This window comes from Carex rostrata, chromosome 26, assembly GCF_964058835.1.
Source record: "Carex rostrata chromosome 26, lpCarRost1.2, whole genome shotgun sequence".
NCBI classification, from domain to species: domain Eukaryota; kingdom Viridiplantae; phylum Streptophyta; class Magnoliopsida; order Poales; family Cyperaceae; genus Carex; species Carex rostrata.
This window is the reverse complement of record NC_135943.1, coordinates 6,416,230-6,427,709: the sequence shown is the minus strand read 5'-3', so window position 1 is coordinate 6,427,709 and position 11,480 is coordinate 6,416,230. Positions and strand designations below refer to the sequence as shown.

The window sequence follows — 11,480 nt, the reverse complement described above, 5'->3', positions numbered from 1 at the left end:
GATAGCATAGTGGCCTCTATGCTACGGCTCAATATTCGAGTTTTCAAAATTCAAACGGTCGATCCGAACCGTTCATCTTATTCTCCATATTAATATCTGCTTGGAGACCAAATTTTACATTTTTCTGAATTTTTTTACTATTTATTAAGTATTTTACAAAATTGTTGATCCAACGGTGGCTGCACAAAACAGTAAAACCGTTGGATTAGCGATTTTCAAAGTGACTTAATAAATAGTAAAAAAATTCAGAAAATTATAAAATTTGGTCTCCAAGCAGATATTAATATGGAGAATAAGATGAACGGTTTAGATTGACCGTTTGGATTTTGAAAACTCGAATATTGAGCCGTAGCATAGAGGCCACTATGCTATCCATAGCACCCCAGCCTAACTCTATAGATATATATATATATATATATAGGGTTTGTCTAAATTGCTGCTGGCAGCAATTCGGCAGAGGTGCTGCCGGGGCTATATTTATCCGTGTGATGTCCAAACAACAAATCCAAACCGTTAGATGTTTAATATATATTATAATCTACTTGGAGACCAAATTTTACATTTTTTTGAATTTTTTTACTATATATTAAGCTGGTTTGAAAACCGCTGATTTCAGTAAATTTCTGCAACATTGAAATCAGCGGTTTTCAAACCAGCTTAATATATAGTAAAAAAATTCCAAAAAATGTAAAATTTGGTCTCCAAGTAGATTATAATATAGATTAAACATCTAACGGTTTAGATTTGTCGTTTGAACATCAAAAAATAAAAAAAACAGTGGCAGCACCGCCGGCAGAAATGTTGCTGGCAGCAAATTAGCCACAGCCTATATATATATATATATAAATGTATACGGTAATATGTGGTGTAAAATGCTGTTAATATACTATAAATTGGTAATATGTGGTATAAAACACTGTTAATATACTAAATATATATATATATATATATAGAATTAGGCTACGGTGAGTTGCGAAGTAAAGCGACTATTTTACTTCACGCTCATATTTTGCGATTTTAAAGTTCAAAACGTCGATCCGAACCGTTAATCTTATTCTTCATATTGAAATGTGCTTGGAGATCAAATTTTACATTTTTTGGAATTTTTTTACTATTTATTAAGCAATTTTGAAAGTCGCTGATCTGATGGTCCAGAAAATTTTACTGTTTTTTACTGTTCACAGCAAAACAACAATTTTTAAAAATGCTTAATAAATAGTAAAAAAAATTCTAAAAAATGTAAAATTTGGTCTCCAAGCACATTTCAATATGGATTAAATATCTAATGGTTCAGATCGGTAATTTGGACTTTCAAAATAAAAATACAGCGTGAAGTAGAAACGCGTTTTACTTCGCAACTCACCGTAGATAATATGTGGTATAAAACACTGTTAATATACTATAATATGTGGTGTAAATTGCTGTTAATATACTCTAAACCGATAATATGCTCTAAACCGTATATTCGGACCGAATATAGATTTTCTATTCGAATTGCAACCGAATATACTAAATATTAATGCATGAAGCTAAAGATATTAATTAAATTGAGTTAGATTCGATGAAATTATCATTCAGATTTAGTTTATACCAATATGATGAACTGTAAATATAAATGATAAATTATAGCTCAATTGTTAGATGAAATAATTCTCGTCAGCAGAAAAGTCTGCTTGAAGAACTAATTAACTTGGTCTCTTTGGAAAAGTGAATGGACTAATTTGTTTTTGTTTTTTTTAAGCTAGTTAAGTTGGTGTAAATAAAAATTTCAGGACCATCTTTTATTTTGTTAATAAAAATTGAAAACTAAAAGAAGAAACCATTTGCCACCTTACCATCAAAAAAGAAGAAGAAACCAACACCATTAAATGTTTTTTCATTGCATAAAGCAGGAAGTTGTAACATTATCCAATAATTTTTACTCTAAGAACACTCCCACGTGGCACTCATGTTAGTGTGGGTCCCATGCAGAATGATTAGTAGAGACTCCATTTCATGGGCCCACTGGATTGGACCAGCTGTCATACTCTCCCTCTCTCTCTCTCATCTCATTTCAATTCTTATCCCAGACTTTAGCTTTATCCTATATATAACTCTCCTCAACAAAATACATTTAGAAAAGAGTAAACTTAAACCATCACAAAACTTGTTTCTGTTTTCAATCCAAGTTCAAAATAATACTAAAATAAAAATAGTAAGTCTATTGGTTTCCTCTTTCTCCTATATATTATCTCATTTCACATATCCACCAGAGAAAAGAAAAGATATTATAATGGCATCATGCACAGATCCTTCATCTCCAACACCATCTGATCTCTCCATCTTGGAAAAGCAAAAGATTTATCTAAATCAATCAGCATACAACTCCAACTTCTATCCATTTCTCGCATTTAAACCGATGGTCGACGAGAAAAGTAGCATTGCCGGTGGCCAAGTTTATGACCCCACAAATAGTCTTGTTAATGGTTGGCCAGATTTTTGTATGGTTAGCTCGACGAGTTTCGTCGGAGGTGATTCTGATGCCGTGAAAGAGATGAATACAAATCGAATCATCAGCGAAAACATCAAGAAAAGAAAAGGCGAGAGCAATGCAATAAGTTTAAAGGTAACATAAATAATTCATGGCAACCATCGAACACGGATCAAACCAATGATAAGTTTAAGGTATTTATCATGATTAATGTGATATCATAATATTTTTCTCTTTGTTTAGGCTGAGAACAGTGCTATTATAGAGGAAGGAGGTGGTTCCAGTAAGAAAACGAAACAAGTTTCTTGCAATGACAATCATGAGAGGGATGCGAGTATAAAAGAAGGAAACCAAAAGGGAAAGAATAAGAAAGAAATAATTGATGATGACTCGAAAGACAACACGAAGGAATCGGAGACATCGTCAGTTACAGCGAAGCCTGATTACATTCATGTCAGGGCTCGACGAGGCCAGGCCACTGATAGCCATAGCTTGGCTGAAAGGGTATATGATCTTTCTCTATCAAACCCAGAAAAAAAAATTTCCTTTTTGAAACAAATTATTGAATCATAATGTCCCCAGTAAGTGTACCGGTTATGATAGCAATGCTTTTGCATTATACCTTATTTCGAAGGAAACTTTTGCCTTGTACTTGCATTTCTATCAAGAAAGAGAACCAATAATTTCAAGTCCTAGATAAGTGATAAAGATAATGCAAAATGAGTAGAACAGCTTAATTAGTGCGCAGTGGCACGAGTCCCCGTCTCTCTTCAGAGATTCAATTTAGAATCTAAAAGATGCTGGAGTGTACCAGACCCTTAAACAAAACAAAAAAAATAATGCAAAATGAGATCATGTACTACCTCTGTTTTTTTCTTTTTTTTGGAAATTTGAAATAATAGTCTTAATAAAGTATTTTGATTAAGTAGATGGAATGGGAATTGTGGTATAGGTGAGGAGAGAGAGGATAAGCGAGAGGATGAGGTACCTCCAAGAACTGGTACCAGGTTGCAATAAAGTCACTGGCAAGGCCGGTATGCTAGATGAAATCATTAACTATGTCCAGTCCCTACAGAAACAAGTTGAGGTATATATGCCTAACTAAATAATTTATCTATCTAAATTCTGTCAACAATTTCTGTTCTTTCTGACAAAAATTTGTATATTTGTAAACTTACCAGTATTTATTTTTATATATAGTTTCTGTCAATGAAGCTTGCTGCTGTCAATCCAACGGTGGATTTTGACATTGATGACTTCATTAATAGACAGGTAAATTTTCAAAAGCACAAAGACCAAATAGGAATTTGCACTTTTCAGGGTCTAAAATTGAAAAACTCACTGTAATTTTTTTCTGTTTGTCAGATGATCCCAAGTAATGCTGGCTGTCTACCTATGAGTAATGTACTGAATAATCAATTGGATCAAACTTTCCTTCAATTCAACCCATTACAACGATCATCTTGCTATGGTTTAGAAATGCCTATTGAAAACCCGAACCCTGCTTTTAATGGGTCTATGCCCGAACTAGTATCAGCCTCTGATACACTTGGGGATCAGTATCTCAGTGTAAGTACTCACCAAAAAAAAATTAAAAAAAGAAAAGAAAAAGAAATGAGATGCAACTACTCTCAACTACTTGCACAGCATCTAACTAATTAATGTCATAAATTGCTGTTTATAGGTCAACTATTCTTCTTCTAATTGGGATATTGGGTCACAAAATCTTTACTGCCTTGACCCACAACAAGCAAGAACTCTTGGCTTCCCTTTTTAATAGTTATAAGGTAAGAACATTCAAATTAATATATTTTAATTTTAATCATAACATAAAAAAATTGACATTTTATCTAAATGACTTTACAGGTACATTTGTTAGCTCAAAATGAAGGATGTTAGAGTAGATGAAGAGTATCAGAGACTAATTAGCCAACATAATAAAATACATATCAATCAAATTCATTCTTTAGGCAAAGCCAGCAGCCAATTTGTCACACTACCGTCGTGTTCTATGTATATTTCGTTCTAATTTTGTTACTTTTCTTTCAGTAAAATAGTGGAAATTTTCTTGCCAATTTCATCTATTCTTCTCAGTTCTCATAAGTTTACACCAACAGTAATTATGCGTGTGACTTTTAAATGTTAACATGCCTTGTCGATTTATTAACAAGCTTGCACATTGGATTAATAATTCTTGTAATACACACACACACACACACACAAAAATTGTTACACACTTAAACATAATTACAAACAACTCAGTAACAAACAAAAAGGAGGCAAATCTAGTTGTAATAAAAACTGAATAAGCTATTACAATAAGAAAAAACAGAGCATATCATTAGATTGTTCTCCTGCATCTTTAGGGACAGATTATGCTCATACGCTAACTCATTCGTGACAAAAAAAAGAAAGATGAAAACATGAAAAAATCAGAAACAAAAAACAAATTAAGAGTGCTTTTGTCTTAAACTCTTAAAATCATAGTCAGTGTTGGCCTGAAAAAAATTCGTTTTTGTTCAGGGTGTAATTTTGTCCAATAGTAAGTCAGCATAGGTTGAAACTGACCTTTGTCAGGGACAGTAATAACAGGTGCAGCTATGCAATTATGAAAACAATATTCGTTCACACTACAAATGAGAGTATAAGAGAATTGAAAATTAATGTGATTTCAAAGTATAACTGCCTAACTGGCATCTTGTTTTTCTTTCCAGGGACATTTTACAGGACATGGGCCAAAAAGTATGGCACAACAGAAATTAAATTTACTTGTACCTAAAATTAACATTAAATTCAAACTAAGTGCAAGAAAAGTAGAGATAAATCAGTATAACGATAAAAAGAAGAGATAAAGAGTCCCAGTCTCCCTATTCTTGTTGTGTTGTAATAAAATAAAATTGACATCTCCATTTTGAAGAAAAGGATAAAAAGGTAAATTCAAGACTTCATAACAGATTAACAATAGCTTAAATAAAAGAAAGTGTATAGAGAAAAGATGTTAAATTTTGATTGAGATGTAAGATATATTATATGATGTTTTGATGACAATCTTAGCAATTCTTTAAATGGTACGCTAGAAATTAACCCATATCAAAAGCGGATCAAACAATCGTTTGAATGTAAAATTGATGGCATAAGAGGAGCAATATAAAATTAATGCCAACGCAACACTTTCTGAATTGATTCCAGAAGAAAAGCAATTTTAATTTAGTACTCTTAGGCAGCACTTTCTAAATAACACACTGCAGTAATAACACAACAAAAGTGCTTAAGATGCATACAACCTCAAATTAAACCCCTTAATTTTGCTACATCCCTCGATTAAACTAGAATAAAAGAAAGATCCATTTGCCACCTCCAACCCAACTTTCCTTATTTACAAAAACATTAGGTCGAACTGACAAACCCTAAATCAAATCACTCACAAGCTGGCTTTGTGTCAAAGCTTGTCAGACAAATTGCAAATGCCTGAAATGCTGACAGAGGGTAACGATAATCCATAGTAAAAATGTCCTTCCCTATCTTACCAAATTGCAATATCACCTTCTCCAGCTCAGCTGGTGGTACTTGAGTTGGCTGATCAGCAACTCCTGGTGCGGCCACCAATTGAAAATTCTTCACTGAAGCCACCGTTACACGTCCCCGAAAATTCAAACACCAACACTGCAGCTGCTCATGCCACCTAGGAGCCTTGTTTTTCAAGACTAGTGGCTCGCCATTATTATTTGCATCAGGTCCATGTACTATTGTTGTTCCTTTGCCTTGTGATAAGTTCATGTTGGTGAATTGTTCTTCAAGCGGATTTTTGGCGTGGACCATATCAGTGGGAGTTGGGGCCGTGCCATCCATTTGGAGGGAGGAGAGGGGAACATGGCGCATGGTGCAAAGCATCCTCCGTGGACCACGTGTACGGAGCATGTTTAGCTCATATGATATAGTAGCAATTTCATAATTTCCAGCAGGGAGTCTGGGTGAGACTTGCTTGGAGTTGATGCGGTTCCGGGTAATGCGGCTGGTAGGTGGGACCAGTGCATCAGATGGAGGCTGGCTGTCAAAGATGGTGAATTTCGTCCCCAGAAAATTGGACCTAATATAGAAATAAGATGATGATAACGGGTACAAACATTGATAGTACTGATATGAAAGAGATCATGAATTGAAAAATGCATACTAGCCTTAATTTTTGCCCATTAGCAAGAAAAGTTGGTTTAAGTTCGCTGAAGTTTATAAATCGACTGAACCTAACAAGAAAGAAAATAAAACTGGAATGAGTGCATTGTGATTTTGTTGGTTTCTTGTTTGTTTTATCAGTTTGTCAAGCATAATTGATCCAATTCTTACTTGCATTATCAATTTATCATGTTCTTCTCTAGCATAAGTCGGTTCAACCTCTAAGATAGCTCATAATGCTTACATAGGGTCTGCTTGGCATTAGCCTATAATAACATTAAAACTTCCTTTTAGCTTTGCTATTTGAATCATGAATGTTTAGAAGTTTCAATTTGCATTTTGCCTCCAACCATTTCTGGACCTCTGAACCTTGTACCATCCTCTCCACCCAAAACAAATTGCACATGCACTAGCTGCTGCTGCTCCTGTCTCTTCTCTCTCTAGGATTACTTTGTTTTGTAGGTTAACTAATTTGACTACATAATATTCTAATTATTGTTTGTCTTTCCTAAATTGGGATAATCCTGTTACTTGTTTTAGGAGGGAGCAAAGCTTAGAACATAATTGCACCAATGCTTGGTTTTCAGGATTTTATTCTCAAATTTACTAAAATTAGGCCATAATTTCTTAAAAATCAACAAATCAATGTTCCTATGGTGTAATTTCGGAAGTAAACATTAATAATTTTTTAATCTGAGAATATTTTGTTGAACTCATAGCAGAGCAAAAAAGTTGATCCACAAATAGATGCGTGGTAATTCACTCCAGCACTGCCTCTTATAAGACCAATTTAAACAGAACAAGCAACATAATTAAGAAAATAAAAGAAACCATCACTAGGGACTGTGTAGCACCCTTATAATCGTATCAATTTCCCAAGGGGTGAATACACAACCAAAAGAACAAAAGAAAATTCACTGCCAGGAGCATGTACCTCTGGAAATCGTAGGCCTCTACCAGCAACGAACACAACAACCAACTCGCATCCTCTGAGATATCTCATATTTTGCATGACATATTGGAAAATCTGAAACGTTCAAATGCGTTCTGCACAAATCTCAAAGCACAAATAATACTGGCCTTTGCGCTATCTCCGAATAGGAACTGGACACGTCGGTCACGCAAAATATGAGATGTCTCAGAGGATATGCACTCCACAACAACAATTAAGAAAAAAGGGCATAAAACAAACAGGTATTGATAACATGATTGCTAATGGTTATGATCTTTTACATTTAGTTACTGTATGATATTAATGATTTCACTAAAAGATATTGAAGGGAAGTTTATTCTTAATTTTAAAAACAAAAATGGCATTTTAGAAATTTTTTTAAAAATAACTATAAAATACTATTTATTGTGTAGGGGAAATAACGAAATGAAAATATGATGCCAAACACGCTCTTTCAAATTAAGACTTAAATGAATTCAGTTAATTAAGTATCATGTTATTGGTTAATCAACTATTATATTCTCTTATTGAAAGCTTCTATATATTTATACTTTTGAATTGAACTAGGTGTTCTTGAGTTCACCAATTCTTTGGTGAGCTTAACTCCAAAACCTATTGGAACGACTTCAAATGACAAATCCAAATCATTGAAACCGACCTACTTCATGAGTGATGCATTTACATGTCAAATTTATAAACTTGCGAATTAATTTAGTATAAAGTCAAGCGGTAAAAAATACAAGGTTTTTAAGTTAATTTTTCTATCATTTTTTACCACTTGACTTTAAACTGAATTAATTTGAAAATTTATAAATTTGACATGTAAACGCATCACTTGTGAAGTAAATCGGTTTCAACAGTTTGATTCATCATTTGAAGTAAATCCGATGGGTTTCACCAAAGGGTTTGGTAAGCTTTAAGACCACCCTAATTCTACTTTATACTTTTAAGTTGAAGTTTGCAGCATGGGTGGACTGTACAGGTGCCAAAGCTTGACCCGACCCAGAGCTGAACCCGACCAAACCTGAGACGACATGAAACCCAAGATGATTCAAAACTCGACAAACTGAATCCCATGCCAACATGCCCAAGACAACCTGAAACCCGACAATGGTTTAAAGTCACCGGATTCCAATCCGACCCGACCAGCCCAATTGTCACCTCTTAGTGGATGGCTTAGTATGATTTTGCTCTTAAGTTTTACTTTCAATTTCAGCTTATCATTACCCTATCAGATATTCCAATTTTATATAGAGACTACTTTGGTCTCAGCCTAGTATCGCCAAAACCTATTTGTAACTCCGGATGTACAAATTGCAAAACAGTTTTTGGCAGTCATCCTTCCAAATTTAGTATTTGCTTTTGTAAATTTAACCGATAAAACTTATTTGAAAAAGGTAGTTTGGTACTAAGTCTTAACAAAAACAAAGAGTACCAAACTAACTAAACATAAACAAATAAATAGAAACCAACATGTTGTTCTTCATGCATGTTTGCTTTTAGTTTGCTTTCTAAGGCATGCAAGGCATACCTGAGCTTGCCAACGTAAGTATTGCTATTGCGAGAAAAATCATCAGACGCCAGCGAAATGACAAAATCGGAACCAGTTGCACGCCGCACCTTTCTAGCTGCCATCAATAGCTTGTCGTTCTCGCCGTGCAATGCTGAGAAATAGGAAAGTAATTGATAAATGCATGTTAAGTTTCTTCTTTTAGTTCAATTTGCCAGGAGGTAAAGTAGACAGTGGATTAGGGAGGGGGGAGGGAGGGAAAGAGAGAGAGAGAGAGAGGAAAGAGAAACTAACAAGGACTCAAGCCGAGATACAGACGAAAGGTCGAGGAGGCACGATCTCTTCTGACAAAGCATTGTATTGGATGGTCACGAGGTGCCGGCTATATTAATATTAGAATACAAAAATGGCATTTATGTTAAATTCTGACAAGCAAAGATAAGATAAAAAGTAACTAAGCATGCATGCTGATGTTGGATATTGCATTCTGAGGATTAGTAAAAGATACACTCGACCAAAACCAGACTAAGTACCTAAATTGGCCTTCTTCTTGCCCAATTCGATAATAAATATACAGCACATGAATTGCAGATACCCAATTTCAATGTCCTTATCACCGAAATAAAGAAGTTGCTATTCTAATCAATTTAAATGAACCGAATGGCCTTACATTGAACTGATAGGAATTCGGGACATGAATCGCTGATCCCCAGATACAATTGAAACCAACCGCATCACAAAAATAAAACAATTGTTAATTCCAAGTTCCAATTTGAACAAACCAAATTATAGCCTCCAAGGATTAAAAAGGATAAGAAAAACAACTTTTTTTTTTTACTTCATATAATTTGCTCGAAACACCCAAAAGGCCAAAACAAGCAAACATTCCATTTTTATTCCGAAACTATGTCTGGAAAAAGCAAATATATTTCAAAACTTAATAACTTTAGTTGCAAAGCAAATGTTTTACACATAAAACTTTTATTCTTTCAATTCAACACTCTTATGTCATCTGCTTTTCTGTTTTCTTGTGTGTTTTGAGAGGGGGAGGGGGCGAGAGAGATGAAACCTGCTTAAGAGACACAGGAAATGTGAATCGGGCACATTGCTGGAGCGTCTTAACGGCCTCCTTGGTGGCACACCTCCATGACCGGCAAACAGCCGCACAGGCTACCACATTTCTCCTTTCAGGCCACGCCACCTCACTATCCTCCACCCTCTGCACTATGTCCAAAAGCAGCTCAGATGGTAGGTGGGCCCACCTTCCAGTCTGTTCTATCTCCTCTTGGTACTGATTGGGCCGGTGCCACGCATTTGGCCACATGGTTTGGCTAGCCACACGGCTGTGGCCGGCCCTTCCCTCGCCTCTCTTAGATGTGTTGCCCATGCCTTCTTTCATCTCCTTTAGTTCTCTTACGAAACTCTTTAGTGACATCTCTCTCTGTCTTTCTCCCTCTCTCTAATTTACACCTCACTTCCCCGGATTGAAGAAAAACTAGAAATAGCTAACTTCCGGTCCCCATCAAAATTGGTTTGGAAATACTATTTGGAATAGCGTAGAAGGTTTTAAATGCTCTTTAAATGGCAAATTTGAGAAGGAATTTCTTCAAATCAGCCAATTAATTCCCAAATCTAGCCAATTTGCAAACCACACCCAAAAATATCTCTAAAAGAGGAAATTCGAGGAATGCAGATCACTCAAAGGAGCGCTCTACTTCCCATCCTTCTTCTCCTTCCCCACTAGCATTGCTTCTCTATTTTATTTAAGTCAGAAGCAACAAATCAGACACTTTTACTTAAACAAAAATTCATATATAAAGTTCGACATTTTTGAATAAATTTAAGATACCAACCTCTCCCAAACCAACAAAGATCTGAGCTTTGTTAAAAAGAACTCCAACTTTGCCTTGGCCTTTCTTAGAGTAACTTGAAAGATCCCAATAGAAGAAGCAATAAATTACGGAACAGAATTGCTCTTTCCTTGTAGATTTCTCAACCCAAATTTCTCTAGTTGGAACCTATTTCAAGATCCGAGAACAACTCCACTTGCTCGCTCCATCTCTCATATCCCAAAGTGGAGGTGATGCCAAGGAGTGGAAGACTCAATTTAAGATTCCTGTCGCTCTCTTTCTCTCTCCATCTCTCTCCATCTCTCTCTCTCTCTCTATTTTTTTTGAAGGTGCTTCCTGGACACTGTTCTGTGAACCGAACCGAACCCGTGCGAATAGATTGTTACGCGTAACTGCAGATATTTTACAAGGTATGACTTGAAATAACCAAAATGAGTGTTTATTTGTTGAGGATGGTTCAAATGCATTCAAATGCACTTTATTTTTCAAATCATTTTTCTCCGTTTTCAAAATTTAAATAGTCAATCC

The 11,480-nt window shown here is 35.2% G+C and overlaps 2 protein-coding genes across 4 annotated transcripts; one reads left to right on the top strand and one right to left on the bottom strand.

The window, feature by feature from the left end:
- Positions 1 to 2,066: 2,066 nt before the first annotated feature.
- Positions 2,067 to 4,563, top strand: LOC144544369 (transcription factor bHLH63-like). Of its 2 annotated transcripts, XM_078292871.1 has the most exons (7): positions 2,067 to 2,605; positions 2,714 to 2,974; positions 3,423 to 3,557; positions 3,671 to 3,742; positions 3,836 to 4,039; positions 4,155 to 4,257; positions 4,337 to 4,563. In XM_078292871.1, the coding sequence occupies exons 1-6, from the start codon at positions 2,273 to 2,275 to the stop codon at positions 4,245 to 4,247; spliced, it is 1,098 nt and encodes a 365-aa protein (XP_078148997.1). In that variant the 5' UTR covers positions 2,067 to 2,272; the 3' UTR covers positions 4,248 to 4,257; positions 4,337 to 4,563. The 2 variants fall into 2 exon arrangements, with proteins under 2 accessions (XP_078148997.1, XP_078148998.1); XM_078292872.1 differs by lacking the exon at positions 3,836 to 4,039.
- Positions 4,564 to 5,649: 1,086 nt separating this feature from the next.
- Positions 5,650 to 11,268, bottom strand: LOC144544391 (tubby-like F-box protein 5). 2 transcript variants are annotated; one of them, XM_078292900.1, is made up of 6 exons: positions 10,956 to 11,268; positions 10,172 to 10,856; positions 9,397 to 9,484; positions 9,124 to 9,256; positions 6,646 to 6,711; positions 5,650 to 6,557 (listed from the first exon to the last, which is right to left on the bottom strand). In XM_078292900.1, the coding sequence occupies exons 2-6, from the start codon at positions 10,535 to 10,537 to the stop codon at positions 5,888 to 5,890; spliced, it is 1,323 nt and encodes a 440-aa protein (XP_078149026.1). In that variant the 5' UTR covers positions 10,538 to 10,856; positions 10,956 to 11,268; the 3' UTR covers positions 5,650 to 5,887. The 2 variants fall into 2 exon arrangements, with proteins under 2 accessions (XP_078149026.1, XP_078149027.1); XM_078292901.1 differs by lacking the exon at positions 6,646 to 6,711.
- Positions 11,269 to 11,480: the final 212 nt, after the last annotated feature.